Consider the following 22,897-nt stretch of genomic DNA (forward strand, 5'->3'; position numbering starts at 1 on the left):
CACTGGATGGGAGGAGGTCCATCATAGGGGTGACATGCTGGCCTCCTGCACCAGGTGACACAAGCCCTAGTGACACTACTACATGCTGCATTATAGTATTTACTGCTAGAATTTGGTTTCAAAAGTTATTCAGTTTCTTGAAAACAGAACTATGAACAAATGCAATGGGTGTGGGCGAGGATATGCTGCGAATCTGAAGATTTCCACGTAGTCACCAAATGGGCATGGCTCTAACAGGTATAGTTTCCAGATTTAAAATATTTTAGATTGACTTTAGCTTTGTCGTTAACCTAATCCAACTAGGAAAATATTATGCCTTGTGAGAAATCCTGAAAAGGACCAAATTTTATCTTTGATCTGAAATAATAAAACAGCATCTTTAAAATATTACCAATAACATCTGCACTAGTTTAACTTGTGGCACGTATGACATTCCTTTCTGGTGTGCGCTAATTTCAAGAGGGCAAAAGTGTGTCAGTACTACCACCCACACTACAAGGATCCCTTGTGCATTCTTCAGCTAAAATGCTTTTTTGGCAACCTTCAGTCTCGAAAGACTATGGTATCGTGCTCTGAATGGTGGTTCTGGCACAGCGTCTAGTGTGGCTGACAAGGCCGATTTGGGAGTGACAATCCCTTCCACACTGGGAGCAAGTGCAGTCTGTCCCTGGTCTGTCTCCCTGGCTATGGGCCTTCCTTCTTTGCCTCTTTGCCTCAGTCTGTTGGCAAAGTGTCTCTTCAAACTGGGAAAGGCCATGCTGCACAGCTTGCCTCCAAGCAGAACGCTCAGAGGCCAAGGTTTCTCATCTGTTGAGGTTCATTCCTAAGGCTTTCAGATCCCTCTTGCAGATATCCTTGTAGCGCAGCTGTGGTCTACCCATCGGGCACTCTCCCTGCACAAGTTCTCCATAGAGGAGATCCTTTGGGATCCAACCATTGCCCATTCTCACAACACGACCAAGCCAATGCAGGCGTCTCTGTTTCAGCAGTGTATACACGCTGGGGATTCCAGCTCGTTCCAGGACTGTGTTGTTTGGAACTTGGTTCCTGTTAAAATCATATGCCTTTAGTTTCCCATCACTTCTTGATGATCTTTAGTTTCAAAAGTTTGGGTGATTACATATGATATATGTACACATTGTGGTTTTGATGGCAGAAAATGGGATTTTAATCCCAAAGCTGAGTAATGTACAGATTGAGAAGAAAAGTTCGGACATGGATGAAGCTGTCAGTACACAGCAAAACTGACACAGACTAAACAGAGCCTTATTCCTCTCCTCTCTCCCATGGGCTACCTCTATGCATTCCAGAAAAGTGGGTTCTAAACTAGGCTGCATTATCTGATCTAAAGAAAAAACATGTGTGGAGAGGATCTGAGGAATGCATGCACAGCTAGAGCACTGATTAAAATTTGCTGCAATGCTTTCCACTGCTGGAGTGACAAACCAAACAAAGCAAGGACTCACTTCCTTATCAGTGGGAACTCCTGTGGTGATAAACATCAAGCAAAGCTCCAAATCGGCACACAGCTGGGGGGCCATGTAATTCTCCCAGCTGAATGTCTGCTCCCACTGAGGCCCAGCTTGGGACAGACTGGCATGTAGTCTTACTCACTGAATGTTGCTGAACTGACAATTCATATTCAAGCTACTGTTTGTTACTCAAAGTGTGCTTGCTTGCATCTTCTCAGTTGATCAAGGCAAATGAGTGGTTGCAGTTACTTCAAACTGATAATTTGGTTCACACGGATGTGGCAAAGTAAGAGTCATTTCAGGGCCAAATTATCACTGGGACAGTTAAATGAGGTGGTAGAAAGTATCAGTTAATTATCATGAGCTGACTTACCTGTACTACTGGTGGTAATGAGGAAAATCAGCAAGTGTAGCTGTTTAAAGCACATGAACTATTTTAAAAAAAAAGAGAGAGAGTAGAGCTCTCATTCTGAACATTCACACATCTACAAGCTGATACTTTTCCACCTGATCTTCCAGAACTCCTTAAACATAATTATTACCATTTAACTGACCCATGTGATAATCTCCCACCAACCCAGCGCCAGAGAGCTGCAAACACAAATACCATCCCAAGAAAAGCAGCCCTTGACTAGAACTTAAGCCTATGCAGGTATTTGAATAAAGGCATGGGGGGAAGGATTGGGTTTATCCTGCCACCTCCTGGCTGATCTGGCCAATCCCAAAGTCTCTTCATACACCAGTCAGTCTGACAGATTTATGTAGGGGCTTAAGGTGTATAACCGTGACTCAATAGGTATGACTCCAGCAGTCTGCATGTCCCAATTTTGTGGTCACAGAATGATTGCACAGTTTAGGACTGTAGCAAAAATCCTTTATTTCTAAAAATTCTTTAGGCAAAAGCCTTTGGTAATGGCAATGAATTAAAAAAAAAACAAAGTACCAATTGTGAGAATACAGATTCACAGTCTCTACATCTGGCAGACCCCAGAGACAAAGGGCTCTAGCCAATTCTCCTTCTGTGACAGCACCCACCAACTGGACAAACAAACTCACCTGGTTTAATAAAGGAGGGATTTCATGCCCAGGTGATCTGAACTCATGCATCAATAAGATGATCCTATGAGGTCAGGAAATCTAGATTTTTAGTTTGCACACAAGAATATTCCTGGATGTTTCCTCTGGTTTGTTGTCTTATACACCATGTCTGTGTATTACCAATGGAATACGAGAACCAGATCCCCTTTCCCTTGGACAGTGTGAGTAGCTAAGGATAGGATAATATTCTTTCCAGTAACTTGCATTGAAGACTTTGGTTTTCTTCTGGTCTTTAAAGCTCTGTGCTCATTTTTTGGGATCCATCTTCATCAGTTCTATTTTTTTTTTTTTTTTTTGCTATTTTTGTTTTGCTATCTGATCTTCTGCATCCCATTTCCATTCCTTTTATTTTGCCTTGTTTAATTCAGACATTTTTACATTGTTCTCTGTTTTGTCTCAGGTAGTTAAACGGTTGTCAATACTTTCTCAAATCATTCAGTTCTTGCTATTGTTTTGTTTTATTTTAAAAGGGATCTCCCTTGAATTAGGGCCCCTTTTCTAACCAGAGGAGAGCTTTCCCAAAGGTGTCTGGGTTTGCTTCAGTCTTGGATAATGGCAGTGAAAACTAGCATTTTCCCCAGTACAGTATCTCCTTTCCTGCAGGAAGAGCAAGTGTGAAAGAGGCATTACTAACCACTGCACCTATTGGGCCTACCCTCACGCCTCTTGACCTATATGCAGGTCCCTACACAAATGTGGTAGATCAACACACTGCTCTCTGAGGGGCTCTAGAATAGGCAAATTCCCAAGAAGGTGGTAACATTATTTGAACCTCCAGTGTTCATTCACTGAACTGACTTTATAAGTCTTCTAAATGAAAGCAAGTCTAACTGATATCTTCATGAAAAAATCTCAGAACTTTAGCTTGAGCATGCTTGTAGTATCTCTGCTAAAGCCTGTACAACCCAACACTTTAAATACAAACTGCAACTTACCTGTTGCCTAAGCTTTCTTTGTTAAGACACTAGAAAAGCCACAAAATTATATGGTAATTCAGTGAAGAGGCAACTCCCTCCTCCTGCTTGGAGAACTCTGGAGTCTGGTTAGTTGAAGGAAACATCAGGAGCATTTCAGAGTAGAGGGGCCTAAATGGGATTTGATTTGATAAGATTTGTCATCTCCCTTTCAGACTTCTTTAACAAGGAAGGCTAACATCAGCAAGAATAGTCCCAAGGAGATGTGGCCAGGCCAGATGATTTCTTCATATGCTGCTATATAAGTTTAGAACTATGATACATTAAGGTTATGTTGAGCCAAGCAATAACATAAGATGGTTTGGATTTTAACATCTACAAAATTACATGCTATATCTAGAATGGATGCACAGTCCAAGAGTAAACAGGAGCAGTACATTGCTTGTAATTATACTTTAACTAATCAAAAAACATATTTTATGTTTTATATTTGCTTATATATTTTGTTTATGATCTACAGACATACCTCACTAATACAGCAGATTAAGTACCAGATCACTGCTGTAAAGCAAATATGTTCTTAAAGTGAATAACAACTTTTCCCCCACTTACCAGTGCACATAAAAGTCTAAATATGTATTAACACTATCATTTATTAACCCATTTCTGCCCAGCCCACAGGTGTACACATTTGATCCCTGTTGCATATATGCAGTGTTGGGCAGAAATGGCTTAAGTGTGCAATAGCTCTAGGCCAGGGGTGGGCCAACTTTCAACTTTAAGGACCCTGGACCTTTAACAATTGTATAGGACAGGGAATTTCAGCAGGTGCAACCTGTCATCTCACAGATGACAAACTGCACCTGCTGAAAGTCTCTCTCCTACAAGAGAGATCTCTAAAGTCCAGGATCCCTAAAGTTGAAAGTTTGCCCACTGCTGCATTAAGCCTTAAAAAGATGCAAAAGTAAACATAATAATTTTTTTAAATGCTATAGGATGGCAGGAGGTCTGACTTAGTGGCAGACCTGCTGCCTATGATGTCCCTAAGAACATCTGGGTACACAGTTTGAGACTGCTGGAAACATCCAAAACTGCTGCTGCTGACGAGATGAGTCCTCCCAGCTGGTGAGAGAAGTGGAGGATGACCCTGGCCTTTAGTGAGAGTGAAGGAGTGCCATCAGACGAAACATGGAGGCAAATGCAACCAGAAAGATACCAGACTGTGAAGGACTCTACCTGGAATGAAGGTGTTCTCTGAAAGATTAGAACTTGTAAAAAATCCTACATGGGGATTTAGGAAGCTTGCATATGTAAACTGCCTTGGATTAAAGTCTGAGGAGAAATCCAATTACAAGAAAGGCAGTATGAAAATACTGGTATTATTATTATAGTACATGAATGCAGGTACATGAGCATGGGTCACAAAATGATGCTGGTCAACTCGCTCAGTTCAGCTTGAATTCAGCTGATGTCACCACCTGTCACCACCCAAAAACCCTTTAAGAGCAGGCAAGTGCCAAAAATAATAAACATGAATATACAGGTCTGCCTGCATCCACGGATTTGAGACTAGCGAATTACAATATTCGTGGGTCCTTAACCTGCAGGGTCACCCCAACATGGACCTTCCAGAGCTATGCTCTAGTCATCTCTGAAGGGTGTTCTGAGGGCCTGTGAGAAGCCTCCCCAGGCCCCAGAAGGCCTTATAAAGGCCTAAAAATGTCACTTCTGGTTTTACTTCAAAATGCCTTAGAAGGCATTTGCTTGCATGCTTGCTCCCTTCCTTTCTTGTCTTTTTAAAAAATTTATTCCTTCCTTTCCATGGGTTCTTTCATCCTCTGTCCTTCCATTGCCCACCTGCCTCTCTGTTTCACCCCCAGCTCCTTATTTTGGGGATGACTCCTGCCATAATCATGCCTCCCTTTTCTGGCTAGTGTGCCCCTTTCCCAACCCTTAAAAGTCAGCACCAGGAGAAGAAAGAAGTAGCCATAGAAACTAGAGGGGTGGGGTAGAGCACCTCCACTCTAGCCCACAGCTCTAGTCTGTACTGCTCCACTATGAACCACAGCCCCAGGCTGCATTTTTTTTAGATAGGTGAATTGGCAGAAGTGATGTTTCCAGCATGCTACTAGCATGCTTTCAGCACAATTAATTTAAAAACGACAAAATGGCATCTCCACATTGCAATCAGTTGTATGGAGGTTGCCATGTTGTTTCCATACGCTATGGGGGCCACCATGTTTTTGAGAGGTTCCTCTGTTCTTTAGATAAGAAAACAGGCAGGAGTAACGTAACATGTGGCAGCCGTCTTTTCTAGCTCCAAGCTTGGAGTTCTAAGCAAGCTTGGGGAAATTCTAGCATGGCTAGCATGCTGGAACCTAAAAAAAAGAATGCAACCTGAGCGTGCTGGAAGCTTAAACAAACAAATGAAACAGGTCTCAAGCTCTAAAAGGTAAAAAAAAACAATGCAGCCCCTGACTTTTCAAAAGGAGGAGGAGGAGCCCCTGCTGGCCGGAAAGCGTAGGCCAAATATAAGAAACCAGCCCAGGGGGAAGGAGGAAGAAATAGTGTGGATGAGCAGATAAGCAGGCAGCTGGAACAGGTGACACCATTGCTCAGCTTCTGTCAGAAGAAGTGGGATGGTGCTCCATCCTGTTCCTTTGCCTCTGTACTCCTGCTTATTTCTCTACCCCAAGCATTGCAGACAGGATGAACATATTTAAGCCTTGCTAATGGATGCCAAAATAATGTTTAAGAGGAAGAAAGGCAAGTATGTGGGTTCCTATCTGCATAATGTGAACACACTGATTATCCTGTGGGCAGAACTTGGCAAATCTCATCCATCCCACTGAAATGGATGCTGCTTGATAGGACATTAATTGCATATAGACTAACTGAACCAGTCCTACTTCTAAACAGTTCCACTTCACTGCTCCAGTCAGCCTCCGTGAGCAAAAATATGACACAGTAATCAAAGCCATTCCATTCAAGGTTAAGCTAACATAAGATGAGCCCCACTGAATCAGGCCAAAGGCCCATCTAGTCCAGCTTCCTGTGTTTCACAGTGGCCCACCAGATGCCTCAGGGAGCACACAAGACAAGAGACCTGCATTCTGGTCCGCTCCCTTGCATCTGGCATTCTGATGTAGCCCATTTCTAAAATCAGGAGGTTGCACATATCCACCATGGCTTGTTACCTCTAATGGACTTTTCCTCCAGAAATCTGTCCAGTCCCCCTTTAAAGGCATCTAGGTCAGATGCCATCACCACATCCTGTGGCAAGGAGTTCCACAGACTAATTATATGCTGGGTAAAGAAATATTTTCTTTTGTCTGTCCTATCTCTTCCAACATTCAATTTTAGTGGCTGTCCCCTAGTTCTGGTGTTGTGTGAGAGGGAAAAGAGCATCCCTCTGTCCACTCAGTCCATCCCCTGCATAATATCGTATATCACAATCATGTCCTCCCTCAGGCACCTTTTTTCTAGACTGAAGAGCTCAAACACTGTAGCCTTTTCTGGTAAGGGATGTGCCCCAGCCCAGTAATCATTTTGGTTGCTCTCTTCTGCACCTTTTCCATTTCCACTATATCCTTTTTGAAATATGGCAACCAGAGCTGGACACGATACTCCAGGTGTGACCTTGCCATCGATTTGTACAATGGCATTATAACAGCGGTTCTCAAACTTTTAGGGAACTTTACTCCCTAAGTAAGTATTTGCAGGGGAGGTGTGAGGGTAGCGATGTGATCCCCAGGATTGTGTTGCTAAGGGGGAGCAAGAGGGGGTGCTTTCATTTACTTTCACTCACTGCTTAGAATCTTCAAACGACATGATGGAAAAGCAACTCCTGGAAACCGGAAGTGGTTTGCAATCACATTGTTTGAAGATTCTAAGCCTTGTGGAGCCTTTCAGAGGGCTGTGCAGGGCTCCCTGCACCTCCTGGAGCCTACAGCGACCTGCAGTGAGTGAAAGTAAGTGAAAGCCCTCCTATACACTTACTTACATTGAAATGCATCTGCCATTTAGCTGCCCATTCCCCCAGTTTGGAGAGATCCTTCTGGAGTTCTTCACAATCCCTTCTGATCTTCACCACTCAGAAAAGCTTAGTGTCATCTGCAAACTTGGCCACCTCACTGCTCAACCATGTCTCCAGCTTATTTTTGAACAGGTTGAAGAGCACCGGTCCCAGGACAGATCCTTGAGGCACACCATTTTTCACCTCTATCCATTGTGAAAATTGCCCATTGACACCCAGTCTCTGCTTCCTGGTCCTCAACCAGTTCCTAATCCATGAGAGGACCTGTCTCTAATTCCCTGACTGTGGAGTTTCCTCAGCAGCCTTTGGTGAGGGACTGTATCAAACGCCTTTTGAAAGTCCAGATATATAATATCCATAGGTTCTCCTATATCCACATGCATGTTGACCTTTTCAAAGAATTTTAAAAGGTTTGTGAGGCAAGATTTATCCTTACAGATACCATGCTGATTCTCCCTCAGCAAGGCTTGTTCGTCTGTGTGTTTGATGAGGCATTCCACCATCTTACCTGGAACAGACATTAGGCTGACCAGTCTGTGGTTTCCCAGGCCTCCTCTCCTTCCTTTCTTAAAGATCAGTGTGACATTTGCTATTTTTCAATCCTCTTGTACCATTGCCATTTTAAGGGAAAAGTTGCATGATTGAGGGTGCAATCCTAACCCCTTATGTCAGAGACATATTAAGTAAAAGGACATTTGGAGATGGCAGAGAAATTAAATGAGTTATTTGCATCTATCTTCATGGCAGAAGACCTTGGGCAGATACCGCTGCCCAAACAGCCCCTCCTGACTAAGGAATTAAGTTGCCATTAATTTGCCATCTCCAAGTGCCCTTTTACTTCCCCTTCCCCTTCCTAACTGTTCAGTGGGTCAACTGCTTCTCTGGCAGATTTCCTGCTTCTAACATATTTGAAGATGCTTTTATTGTTCCCCTTAATGCTGCTGGCCATGTGTTCCTCAAAGTCTTTCTTGGCTTCCCATATCATCTTCTTACATTTCTTTTGCCACAGTTTACGTTCCTTTTTGTTTTCTTCATTAGAGCAAAACTTCCATTTATAGAAGGAAGCTTCCCTGGCTTTACAGCCATTCTAACTTTGCTCGTTAGCCATGCTGGCACCCTCTTGGACTTAGCTGAACCCTTTTTCTTTACGGTACACACTTCCGCTGGACCTTTATTACCGTAGTTTCAAACAGCCTCCATGCACTCTGGAAAGATTGGATTCTTTTTACCTTCCCTTTCAACTTCTTTCTAACCAGCTCCCTCATTTGAGGAAAGTCCACCCTTCAGAAGTCAAGGATTTTTGTGTCAGGTTTGCTTGGCACTCTTTTCCCGACATGCATGGTGAAACAGATCACAGCATGGTCACTGTTCCCCAACAGCTCAATAACATTTACATCACTAACCAGGTCCTGAGTATCACACAATATTAAATCCAGAGTAATCTGTCCTCTGGTGGGCTTCATGACTAGCTGGTCTAAGGCACAGACATTTAGCAAGTCAAGGAATCCGGTGTCCCTTTCATGACCAGAGCACAAATTGACTCAGTCTATATGAAGTCCCCCATGATTACACCCTGTCTCTTTTCAATGCCTCCCTGATCTGTTTCCTCATTTCAAGGTTTTCTTCAGGTTTTTGGTCTGGAGGATGATAGCATGCCCCCAGTATTACATCACTCCTCTAGCTTGGTAATTTAACCCACAACAATTCTATGGTGGAGTCGGACCCACCTTCAGTCTCTACTTTGCTGGACTCTATCCCTTCTTTAACATAGATGGTCACCCCACTTCCAACATGACCTTCCCTGTCCCTCCTATAGAGTTTATAGCCTGGGATTGCAGTATCCCACTGTTTCTCCTCATTCCACCAGATTTCCATTATGCCCCCTATACCAATGTTTTCCCTAACCACCAAACATTCCAGTTCTCCCGTCTTTGCTCAGAGACTTTGGGCTAACTGATAATGCTGATTATCCCATGTCTTACTCACATGTCACTGTGACAGCAGGTTAATTAGCGCAGGAGATTAGTTAGCACAGGAGGAGGTTAAACAGAATCTGGATGTATGCCTACCTGGGATTCATGTATCGGTAAATTAACTCATGTTCTTCAGCTGGAGGAAAAACTTCTTTCTGTCAAAGAAAATAGATTCACACATATTATATCACATTGTTCTAATTTAGGGGTGTCAAGCATAAGGCCCATGGACCGAACGCACCCTCCCTGGAATCTGTTTATTCAGCTCCCATTATAATGGGGCTCTCCCAGCTTGATAATTGGACTCTCTTATATCTTGAAAATATGAACAAGATTTGCATATTTTCTCATCTGTAATTTGCAGCTAATGAGTTTCTATGTGAGAACAAAGTGCTTATTTCTGGCCATCATCTGCTTAATGATGTCACTTCCAGCTCTCAGCAGGCACCACGTATGTTAACTTCAGCCCTCTATATGAAATGAGTTTGATATTCCTGATCTAATTCTCCTGTCATTTATACTTTGGGAGTCATATCACATATTCTGAAATTAGCTGCTGTACTCATACTAATCCGTTAGTATGTACATGTATGTATGTCTCTCTGTATGTACATGTGTATTGTGCATGTCACACACTTGGACACAGGGCCAATTGATACTTTGCTTAGCAGTCCATAGTGTGTTTCCACATAGCAGGGCAAACTGTGGCTGTGTCTAATACGATCACAGTGTACTTAAGTTGAAATGTATGTACTTTGAACAATCCAGTTCTTACCAGCCCAGCGCACAAAAGCACCCCAAAGGAGATACTGCAGCTGAGCAAAAGAGCATAGACCTCAACTTTTGTATAGACCCCTGGAACCTAATCTGTACACAGAGAGTAGTGACTAGCCATTTAATATTTAGAAATTGAGCACAAGGCAAAAAATGTGTAGTTCGAAAACCCCTGATTTGTACCATGCCAAAAGCATTGTTGTAGGGAGATAATGTCTCCCTACATGTCTTAAGCATGAAAGCTTAAGACTTTAATCAATAGCTATATCTTGCTTAGGAATGTGTGAACCTGTGTGAAATTTGTGGAAGGGTGATTAAAGGTGTGCACTTGCCACTTTTGGAGATATGAAGAACTAGATATTGCAGGGATCTGCCTGGGTGTGAGCAACAGTGTTAAATATGAATCACAGAATAAAGGCTGATTACATTTTAATTCACAATCTCAAAGCTTTTCAACACAGTTGTGATAGGAAAAAAGGTCAGATCCATTTTACAATCCAACATTCACTGTTCAAGGGGTCTGTCTTTCCCTTTGTTAGTGGATTTCAAAAAGGAAACATAAATTGGTAGAGAAGATGAAAAGAAGAAATACAAAAAAACAACACAATCCAACCGCCTTAATACTATTTTAGTTTTAAAACCTAAATCCCATTTTCTAAGTGAACTTCAGTGAAATGATTGAGACATAAGAGTATGTGACTTTGATTGGATTGTGCTTTAAGGGCATGTTTTTAACCTAGCAAAATAACTACAATACTTTCAAGTACTGTACTTGTAAACTACTTTGAAAGAATAGTATCCAGTAACATTCTGTAGTATATGATCACATGAATCCTAAAATATGGTCTAGCCATAAGTAGCTCTAGAGGAGGGAAGAGAAGGTTCAAGTAACCACTGGTAATTGGTCCCCTGTCCTGCTTCTAGTACTGGACTCTTGGGTTTACTTTTCTAAGGGAAAGTCACTTTTCAAGTAATCAAGAATTTTATGGCCCAATCCTATCAGCGCTTAGCACCACAGGAGCAAGCATTCCTGTAGTGCTAGGTACTTTTTGGCTGTTGCAAAAGGCGACACACCAGAGTGCACACCACAAGCAGCAAGCAACTGGCTCCATATGCCAGCAGCCCGTGGATGCCTAAGTACAAGTAGGTATGGGGTGGGCAGACTGGGGCGGTGATGGGGGCATGAAGGAGGACACATCAGGACTGGGAAGGGTTTCTGTTCAGTATCTGCAGAATCCAAACTCCTTTCCTGACCTTGATCTGCCTTTCTGGTCCACGTGGACTTGCACCAGCGATATTGTTGGTGTAAGTCCAAGTAGACCTTAGCTGATGATGGTTCTTCTGGGTTTCCTTGTCAGTCCTTTCCATAGCATGTGTAAATCTTCATCATGGGATGAAGGAAGAGAACTTTAAAAATGTTCAATCCAAATTAAAATTTGGGTAAAGTATTCTCAAGGGAATCCTCCTAATTTTCATTTTGTGGCAGATTTTGAATTATATGCTCCCAATTCAAGTGCATTTTTAAAAATGTATATATAATTTTATGGGAATATTAAGGTGCTGGCTTGGAAAAATTTTAAAATTACTTTGTGTTCTGAAATTTTGTTTTGAATTTCTTCATTTCCACTCTCTTTTCAGCAGATATTGTCCATTGTATTTGTGTGTCGGCTCCCTATTCGTGTGTCAGAGTCTTCTGTTGAAGATAGGCTTCTCCTAGGTGAGACTCATTTGGAGGATTTATCACCATTATGTATTTTATTGTTTTGCACAAATGTTAAGCTTTAATCATAACCATTAACTATCCCATCAGACACATTTCTTTCATTTGTTATAGCAATAATGATTGTATATGATTGTTAGATAGAAAAATCTTTGAATTACTCTCTGAGTATCTACTATACTACAATTACCCAGCATAAAATAATTAGGAATATAATTATCAATAATAATTAATAACACAGGCCAACACACATTTTGCTTCCTTAAACGTTACACCAATTCCTGGGTATATTTGGGGTGCTGATTTCAAAAATAGTTTTGCCCTATTACGTCTAGTTTTGGAGACATGGCATAGCTTCTTTAGTGAATGGTTCAAGCAGCTTCCTCATGAGGAAGCCTACACCATGGCTTCCTCACGAGGAAGCTGCTTGAACCATTCATTAATGAGGCTATACTATATCTCCAAAACTAAACGTGATAGGGCAAAACAGATGCCATTTTTGGAATTGGCACCCCAAATTCATTTCAAACCACCATGAAGCTTGGGAAAAACTTTTCTGACCCTCAATTTTGTAGGCCTGTGCAATCATTAAAAAGGCATCACAGGACATTCTGAGACAGTAATAAATAAGGCTGCAATCCTAAAGACACTTACCTTGAAGTAAGTGCCATCCTGAGTAGATATGCTTAGAACAGTGTTTCTCAAACTGTGGGTTGGGACCCACTAGGTGAGCCAATTTTAGGTGGGTCCCCATTCATTTCAGTATTTTATTTTTAATATAATAGCCTTGATGCTATCATGGGGTGTGACTGCATTTGGGGAAAAGTTACAGGTCTGTGCTTTTAACAAGCTACTATGTATATTCTTTTAACAATGATAGTCAATGGGACTTACTCCTGGGTAAGTGTGGGTAGGATTGCAGCCTAGGATGGTTAAAAAATTTTCCTGCTTGATGATTTCACTTCTGGTCATGACACCACTTCCAGTGGGTCCTAACAGATTCTCATTCTAAAAAGTGGGTCTCGGTGCTATATGTGTGAGAACCACTGGCTTAGAAGATATGATTGTTTTGCACTGCACATTACCTTCATCTGCTTCCTCCTGGGAAAGCCACTTTGGAGGAGAGGACCATATTCCTCTACTCCCCAGCCAATTTCTCCCACAACTGCATCTTTGCGGCGCCATGGAGGGCGGTTCATTGGTGCAGGTCTCCACAAGTATAGAGCTTCACTTGTGCCCTCTTTTGGTGAAGTTCTTGATCCTATATAGAAAGTGTAATCCCCAAGATTTGTTCTGTAGTCGCCGGTTCCATTTGGACCTTGAGAATGGAAAGGAATTTAAAAAGAAGAATATAACACAAAGTAAGATTTGAAATGCCATCCTATATTGAATCTGAATAGATTTGAACACTTAAAAAAATTCTGTGTTATTGCTGTGGTATAGTGCCAATTACGCATTTGCTCATCCTATAATGGTGTGGATTTAAGCAGCTGCGGGCACCCGTTGCCAAGAGGAATGTTGATAACTCTCAAACTTCCAAATCAAAAGGATCCAGTTCACCTTAAAGAGCATCTGTTTATTGAAAGGAGTGCATGCAGGTTGTATCGCCTGGCTGAAACAATCAGAGGAATGTCAAGGAGAAGAGAATCATATTGTTGAAGGGAGACTTCTAGTCCATTCTAGACTAGAAGACTGTTCATTCTAGTTCAACCTTCTGCTTGATACAGAAATCCAGAGTCTCAGCTGACAGTTTGGAGGCAGGGCAAGAGTACTGAGAATTGAAGAGATGGAAGGTAACTCACTTTCAAAAATGTCAGAAGCTGTACATATGAACAGCAGGCTGCATCAAAGTAAACAACGCTAGAAAATGCTATCAGGTAGTCATCTCGAACCCCCCTGATATCCTTCCTGGTCCCACTGACATCCTTATACATGAATCACTATATCTTATCAGTCACTACAACCTGCAGACCACTTTAATAAACACTTTCTGTGTTCAGAGGGCTTGGTGGTGGAAGGGAGGCTCTAAGTGCAGGTCAACATCCTAGATTTGTATCAGGTATCAAATGGGGTAAGGGAGATTCTGGTAGTTTTTACTGTTGTAGCAAGCCCCCCATGATTAAGGGGCCCCTCTACTCATCATCACCAACTTCACCATGCATTTTTATGATTTTCAGTTACTGGTGGGGGCTTCGGTATATATGGGGGGATCAGTTCTCAGCAAAGGCAGAGGCAGTGTGCTTCCCCAGGCCTCAGAATGCCTTAAAAGGTATTAAAGTGTCACTTCCGGTTTCCCTTAGGAAACAGAAGTCATGTTCTTTCAGCTCTAGGAGCACAGCACCGGTCCCTCTGGAGGGTTCAGGTGGGGCAGAGTCTGGCCCAATGTGGGTCTGGGGGACCCGTGTTGAGCCAAATCTTCAGATGTAAAATCCATGGAAAATCAGACTCCACCTGTATAGCACTTTGCAAATGTCCATTCTATGAAAAATTGATTTATGGATGGGGGATTAGGATCATGCCCACTAGCCACACCCTTTCCTCAATGTGCTCAAGATGTCATTGCACAATAAGAACATGAACCCAAAGATGTGTAGGCTTCCTATGTACTATCCATACCCTGAAAAATGGAGGCTGTGGTTCATTCATAGGCTCCTGTGCCAATGACAACATGAATATGTGGAGGATAAATGTAAACCACAAGCCCTCCATGTGTTCATTTCTACACAAAGTGAATATTTGCAAGCGAGGCCAAACTAAGACCTTTCCCTTATCCAGCAGCAGAATGCTCTAACCCAGGGGTGCCCAAACCCTGACCCTGGGGCCACTTGTGTTAGAGGTGACCCTCAAGGACTCCCAATCCAGCCCTCAGGGAGCCCCCAGTCTCCAATGAGCCTCCTGTCAAAAAGTTTGGACACCCCTGCTCTAGCCCACCACTTTCTTCTCCTCCACATTTGCTCTTCCACGTCATCCCCTGTTCCTTTTCAAATCCAGGGAGTTGGAGGAAGAGGTAGATCTGTGGAGGCATGTGCCCTACACCAATCGACCACCTGAAGCAACCATTTCAGCATCATGGACATTCCTGTTTGCAATGGCTTCTGTTACACTCAGCTTGAACTTATATATTTTGGCAACGCACCAGGAAACCTTGTACTATCTTGTTTGTAAAATAAACAAACACTCCCCCCCTCCCCCCAAATCACCACAGTACAATATAATTACAAGTAACGACATCTAGAAAGTTTTGTTGGGAATTTCATTACTCATTTCTCTGGCACTTCAATGCTCAACATCCCTACAAGCAAACACTGCATTTTTAGTTAGATTAGAATAGTGATTAAATTATTTTCAGTTCTTTCAGAATAACCTTAAATACATCTCACAGCCTGAAATTACATGGGAGAGATAAACATTTACAGTAGTCTCACGCTACTGACAATCAACATTGAACAAAAGTTTAGTGTCTTTGTTGGGTTAAGGATAATGATGGAGACAAGCTAACATTACTTTCTTGAATTATGTTCTGAACGAGAAAGTTCTCTATAGGGGAAAAATGGTATGTATGATTGCAAAATGTATTATACTCCCTAGGGACAGTTAGATTATACAAGCACACAGCAGGACTCCATACACTTCTTATTCCAGTCATATTAATGTAAACTTATTTACTATGAGTTAAATGGCATATAAGAGGGGTGGGCCAGGGGTGGGACACCGGCTGAGAGCCCACACCTATCAGAAGATCTATCTGGCCAAGTCATCCTCTGACCCTGCAGTACCAGTGGCAGCACCCAATGCACCACTAGGGAGTAGACAGAGGGCACCATGGGTGGGAATCCACTGCACAACTTTGTTCCAGAGTCCCCAGCAACCTGATGCAGTAGTACTAATATATAAGCAGTAGTTTATGATAATTAGCAAGTCACTGAGAATGCATGACTGCAAAAGACAAGAATATAACAATAAAACAGTAAATGAAATACGTAAATATGATGGCATCTGATGGTCATTTTATTTTTTCCAGTTTAAGTGTGGTCCAGTACTAGCATCAAGTGGCTTATGGCTCTAGGACAAATGTTGCAATTCTATGCACCAGTGGTTCTCAAATTTTTTAGCATCAGGACCCACTTTTTAAAATGAGAATCTGTCGGGACCTACTGGAAGTGATGTCATTAACCTGGAAGGGATGTCATGGCTGGAAGTGACATCATCAAGCAGGAAAATTTTTAACACCCCTCACACACAACAGAATCAAATCAAATTAATTAGGTAAATTAAAAGTGGACAATAACTATAAGTTTAAAAACATTATTTAAAATAAGGAACACTCCTAAACCTCCGAAGCAGTTGAAGACCCTGTATCAAATTATTCAGGAAATCTTTTTGTCTGTCAGCAGCTTGTCTCAGAAAATATGCCTGATGTTCATCTCAGAAAACAAAAGCTTCTCCACATGTGCATTTCTGGTACAGTTACTCCTTCCTGCTTGGGTGCTTCAAGGGAACTCAAAGCCCAATCCTGAGCTCTTCAGCGTCAATCGTATGAGTGTACCACTGGTGCTGGAAGTCATTAATGTGCTGTAAAGCACACTTTCAGCAACCTCCATGCAGGGAGAGCCCGTGCCAGCCCAGTGCCAGTCGACACTAGGCCCAGTGCTGAATGGAGCAAGGGAAGAGCTCCAGGCAGCAGTAAGGTCTGTGGGGGCAGCGGTTGGCATTCCAGGCTGGGGAGAAGTCAGAGCAGGGGAGGAACCAGTGTGGGAGGGGGTGGAACCAGCGGAGCTCTGCTCTGCCATATCCTATCCTCAAGTCTGCACCTGAAAAATAGCCTGTGCAGACTTGAGAAGCCCCATTCTTGGGCTTAAGGCTTTACCTGGGGCTAGGGAACCTTTGTTTTTGACTGGCTGCACCCAGTCACGCTGGTACTGTTAGAATTGGGTTGCCCATTTAGTTCTATTTTATCCAAGTCACATAAGCTGCTGCCCCACGTTGGATCTTCTCATTATCCACTGTTTATAAGACACCCATTGCCTAATAAGCTGCTGTTGCTTCTGGAAAGTGCAGAAAAAATGTACGCACCTCTAGGCAATCTTTCTCGTAATCAGTTTTCCATCTTCATCTCAACCAATGTGCTAAACCTGAAATGCTCCCTTTATTCTTTTTCCCCCCTTGTTTTTGTCCTTTTGTCAGTCAGTGAAAATGCTGGGTCAAATTTGACAATTGGGGGGGGGCAGCATTGTGAAATTATGATAAATTTGTCAGTATCCTACTAGTCACAATTCCCCCCTCCCCTGGGAAGGCCTTACTGAATGACATTATGTACGCTGTGCCAGAACCACCTTTCAGAGCGCGATACCATAGTCTTTCGAGACTGAAGGTTGCCAATACAATATGTAGCATCATTTATAGGACATCTTGGGGACAAATCATGGCCATCAGTGTGATCCAGCAACAATGACAGGTCTGCACAACCACTCCTGCCATCAGAGATTTGTGTGTGTGGAGGGGCTGAAGTCAAGGAAAAAATGACAGTCACCTGCCACCAGACAATGGCAAGATGCTGCTAAAATTTTCTTAACATTTATCTGGGCCCCCTTTGAAATTGCCCGGAGTTTTAGCCCTGCCAGTTTTTCCCTGATACTCCAAATTTGAGGTTAAAAATTCTTCAGTGAGAATGTGCAGCTTGGCAGTAACTACCACAGAACATATTGGCTTGGATTCTAAAAACTGCAAGCAGCATTCTTCTTGTAGAATAGAACTTTCCAATCCTCTTTCTTCCTGTGGACCCTCCCCTCCCCTCCACAGTCGCTTCTGAGTGCCATAGGGTCTTTCAAAAGAAGCATTTGATGTGGCACAGGGGAAATGGTGGAAAATGGAGAAAATTGCTTCTGTTCACACAAGTGCTCTGTTGGATCCAAGCCGAGGCATGTATTATTTATAGTACAGGAAGGGGTTCCATTCTTTAAAAAATAACCCTTGTGTTTCATTGCTTGAATATTTCCATACTTCTTGTTAAGATAATTTTGCTACCGTCTTTTGCTACATTGTTTTTGGGAATCTATTCTTTGGGTTGTAAGGATCAAATTGAGGAAACGATCGCTGCGGTTTGTGTAGGAAGAAGAGACACCAAGATAATGAGGCAAGGGCTTTGCCAATTAGTATTCTTTCATCCACCAAGCTTCCCATGTGATTTGGCACTTGCATCCCTGAGCTCCTAACCTTTACAGGTTCCAAGAGATATTCTCGGTGGATCTGTCTGCTTATTCCATAGAGGGCTGGGTGAGCTCCAAGTGATGCAGGTGTATTGTAGTAAGTAGACAGCATTTGGAAAAGCTGTGTGATAATCAATGAAGTAATGGAAAAAGGAACTAGAGAGGCTCAGAGGCCCTGCATGCTATTATTGTAGAAAACACAAGCTTGCACCATGTGGGTCTTAGAAGGATAGCTACACTGTTGCTGATTCAGGCCTAGGAATGTTACCAAATTCTTCTCTTGCTGAAATTCATGACAGTATAAATAAATCTAGGCCTCTCCTATACCCCAGCAGATCAGATTTTAGAACAGGGGTGTCAAACATAAGACCCCGGAGGCAGTCCCCAGAAGCTTTTTATCTGGCCCTCACGCTCTCAGCTTGATGGGGTGTTACCGCTGAAATGGCAGCCCACATGAAAATTGGACTTTCCTAAATCTTGAAATATGATCAAGATTTGCATATTTTCTCTTCTGTCATTTGCAGTTAATGAGTTTCTAGATGAGAACAAGGTCTGGCTTCTGGCCATTAGCTGCTTAATGACATCACTTCTGGCCCTCAGCAGGAGCCCTGAATGCTAACTCCAGCCCTCTGTATGAAATGAGTTTGACACTCCTGTTTTAGAAGATTTGGAGATTTTACAGTTTCTTTGCATTCTGTATATTTGCATAAAATAAATATTTGAAAATGCACCTTGGCACATATTATTGCATCAGCTGCTTGGGTAGAGAGTATGTGAAAATATCTGAAAAAATTTCAAAATCTACATTTTATTTTATATTATTTTAATGCAGTAACACCAAAAGTAAGTCTGGTGACTTTTAGCAAACAAGAGCAGAATGTGAATCAAAGGAACCTGTCTGGAGATCAGACAAAATGCAAATAGAGACTTGTCTATTTAGTACACAAAAGGCCTAGCATTGGTGTTATCAAAAACCTGAGAATATGGAAACAAATTGTCTCATTGAAAATAAGGAAGCATTCGGAGCAAAATACAGAAATGAAGGGGGTTGGGTGAGAATGCACATTAACTGGGAAACAGAAATCTCAAAAAAGGAATTAACCACTCTCAGCTACAGAAGGGTAACTGACTCAAATCAGTTCTTGGCTCCTTTGATTTTGGTGAGTTCAGGAATTTATTGTATATGTCCCTAGCACCAGTGATATTTTCTCAGGATGCTTCGAAGGGTCTCAATATATGAGAGAAAATCTAAGAAGAAAAGTGAAAAGTGAGAGAAGGGAGTAACAGCATCAGTTCCAGCAATGAGGCAGACTGAAATAACCACTTCAAGCAGCAACTTGGGCAGCCCAACCCTCAGCCCACTGCCTGCCTGGTAGCCACACCATCCTCTTCATATATGATGTACTTGGACAGCATGTGAGAAGCGGATGATGGGGGCAGGGGGGGCTGACCTTCTCCAATGCTGTTGCTGAGCATCACCTCTGCAGTGCTGAAAAAACGTTGCTGTTGCCTGAGCCTTTCCAGTCTTGGTGTATAAATATCTGATGTTGCTTGACAAATAGTGTATGATGTTCAAAGCCTGAGAAATATGGAATACGAATTTGGAATGCCCTAACTTATGGAACCAGTGGAAAATAGGTCTAGTCACTATATCTACAATATCTATGGATCTTAGTCCATTAATTCAGCAATAAAATGTTTTTAGAGTTTATTGGACACCACAATGCCTTCATAATAAGGGGCTTACTAAAGAATACAATTTTTGACGTTGTAGTGCACCCAAAGCATCATTTAGGCACATGATGTGGGCTTGCACACTGATACAGTCCTTTTGGAGAGACATTACAGGTTGAGGCTATTTATCTGCAGATTTTCTCCCAGACCTGGATTGAGCCAGACCTGACCCAACGTGAACCCTCCAAAGGTGACCGGAGCTGCACTTTGGTCACCTCTGGAGGGTTTTCTGAAGCCTGCAGAGGAGAGGCTGCATGTGCCCGCCCATGACCTCTGTGGGTTTCAGAATGGCTCCTGAGAATTTCTCTGGGCCTCAGAATGCCTTATAAGGGCAAAAAATGACACTTTCAGTTTCCCAAGTCATGTTTTTTGCACTCCTGGGCCACTCTAAAGCCGACAGAGGCTGTGGGCGGATGCTTCAGAGAACCCTCCAGAGGCGACTGGAGAGCAGCTCTCTCCACAAAACCACAGATTTAATGGTGCCAAAACCACAGATTTCATTATATGCTATTTTTGGTTTCTGCAGGGGGTTTGAGAATGAATCCCTTGCAGATACTGAGGCACCACTTGTATTTCCTGTATTAATTTTGTATTGTATTTGTAGTTACACTCTTTTGAATTATCTACCTAGTTTCATGGAAACTAACTGTGGAACAAATAAAATGGACTCTGTGTCCTTACTGTAGCCAAAAGACTTAGGCCCCAATCCTATCCAATTTTCCAGTGCTCGGGCAGCCTTGCCAATGGGGCATGCACAGAATCCTGTGGTGGACGGACAGTCTCAGAGTCCTCCTCAAGGTAAGGAAACGTTTGTTCCCTTACCTTTGGGCTGCATTACAGCAGTAGCGATGCTGGTAAATTGGATAGGATTGGGCCCTTACTAACTAACTGTGGGACAATGAAAATGGACTCTTTGTGCCCTTACTGTAGCCAAAATACAGTACAGTAAGTACAGTACTTACAATGAAGTGCTGGAAAGATAAGTGCCCTCCCACTACAATGGACTGTCAACAATTTAACTTTATCAACATTTGAACACCTAGTTTATTGGAGACAACTATGTATGGATTCATTTTTGGACACTTGGAAGCCTTTCTAAAAATATATTTATGCAAAGGTCATTTATTAATAATCATTTTTGTAGGTGGATTGATTGACAAGTATTTTATTTTATATCCACAATAGACGGGATGCAGTGGTGGTGATGGAGGGAGTACTTTTTTTCCCAGGACTGCTTGGGAAAGAGACTTTCCACTTTCTCTGCTGCCACTGGTTCTAAACTAGCCAGGTACTGACCAATAGGATGCTTGAATGGAAAGGTTCTGTTCCCAACCTGGTCAGTTTGTAACCAGCAGTGAAGGACAGTGAGATGAATTGCTCATGTGGGGGTGGGGGGGAGCAGGGCCTGTTTTATGCCAAATGGGCCCCGTGCCTAATGGGACTCTGCACTAGGGTAATCTACTCTGGTCATGTCAAATATATATTTTATTTGTTTGTTTGTAGGCTTACATGTATGCAATTTTTACATTAAAATGTACTTAGATCTATTTGGTCCGTTAATGCACATGAACTTTTTAAGCACACATTTTTTTTGCTTTCCATTCTGCCATAGAGTTGTAAAATAAATAAATAAATTGTATTTATATCTATAAGATTCTACACTCATTGGCTGTGAACCTGGGGCCCCTGTTTTCAATAAAGCCGGCCCTGTGGGGGCAACAAAATGAGCTAGCTGACTGGCTGGCACAGGGGACAGGTAGTCTTGAGTAGCCACTGATCAGCACTACAGAAAACTAGCAGTTTTTCCTTTAAATGCACCCGAAGAGAATATGAGAAACAGAGAGAGAGAGAGAGAGAGAGAGAGAGAGAGAGAGAGAGATGTCCTTCCATGATCCTCTAATAGTACAAGCAGCAAATATCCATTTACGGCACATGATATAGAGCTATGATATGCAAAGCTACATATGACATTACTGCTTACATAGCACTTCTCACCCTGGGCCATTTATATGATTCATGCGATTGCTCTGGCATCATCTGCTGTCAGCCACTTAAGTAACTACGGAATGGCGGCAGTTACCTGTAAATATAATTTGTTTGCCTGTATCTACTGGTCGGGCTCTGGGAGACAAAGTGTTCTTGGCTGCTGTGCCCTTGGCAGCCTGGCTGGAGCATGCAGTGTCACCCATCCGTTAATCCTTGGCAGGCTCACTCTTGTTCTGAGCATTGCAGCAGCTGCTGTGGCTGCACAGACAGGAAGAATTGTAAGCCAGGCAGCTTAGATGGACAGTAGGCTATTAGGTGACATTTACTACATTGTGACATACTGTCCATGTGACCTTGCAAGTCAATAGGGTTCCATTGGCTGCCTGCACTTGCCCACCACACAGTTAGGGACAGAACAGAAGAGCAGACTCTGCTGCTCCTTCACACATTGTGAGCAGCCATTTGCCAGTTTTGATATGTCCTCTCAGGCAAGCCGGCAGGAAGTTTTTAACCATGCCGAACCATTTACTGGCTTGTTAATATTTTGCCTCTTTCCACCTCCAGCAAGAATATAAAATTCTTATGAGAGATAATTTTACAGGTCTCTCTTATGCTTGCATCCTCCATGATCCTTTGGCCATTTATTTTATTTTATTTGCCCTTTTGGGATGTGGCTGTAGTAGCACAGTCTTGCATGCAGAAAACCCTGGGTTTAATCCTTAGCATCTCCAAGAAGGTACTGGTACTGGGCAGGAGGTCTGGTCTAGAGGGTAGAGCCTCCATTTGCCTGAAGATTAACATCCACAAGGTCGCCAGTTCGAGGCCACCGGCACCGTGCGACCTTGAAGCAGCTGGCAAGCTGCAGCTGAGCTGTTCCATCTGCTCGGAGCGTGGGAGGATGGAGGCCAGAATGTTAAACCAGATCGGAGTGTAACAGCTTGAATGTGGTGGTTCTTGAAAGAGAGAACCTTCTTTCAATTTGTA

The 22,897-nt window shown here is 42.6% G+C and overlaps 1 protein-coding gene across 2 annotated transcripts in view; it reads right to left on the reverse strand.

Annotated features, from left to right (window-relative positions):
• Positions 1 to 22,165, reverse strand: part of SPMIP2 (sperm microtubule inner protein 2) — a 36,862-nt gene extending 14,697 nt beyond the window's left edge. For both annotated transcript variants that reach the window (XM_066631674.1, XM_066631673.1), the window contains exons 1-3: positions 22,008 to 22,165; positions 13,073 to 13,305; positions 9,590 to 9,648 (exon numbers count right to left, since the gene is read on the reverse strand). In XM_066631674.1, coding sequence (XP_066487771.1) covers positions 9,590 to 9,648; positions 13,073 to 13,305; positions 22,008 to 22,116 — 401 coding nt within the window. In that variant the 5' untranslated portion in view covers positions 22,117 to 22,165. The remainder of the gene's footprint in view (positions 1 to 9,589; positions 9,649 to 13,072; positions 13,306 to 22,007) is intronic.
• Positions 22,166 to 22,897: the final 732 nt, after the last annotated feature.

This window comes from Tiliqua scincoides, chromosome 6 (genome assembly GCF_035046505.1).
Source record: "Tiliqua scincoides isolate rTilSci1 chromosome 6, rTilSci1.hap2, whole genome shotgun sequence".
NCBI classification, from domain to species: Eukaryota; Metazoa; Chordata; class Lepidosauria; order Squamata; family Scincidae; genus Tiliqua; species Tiliqua scincoides.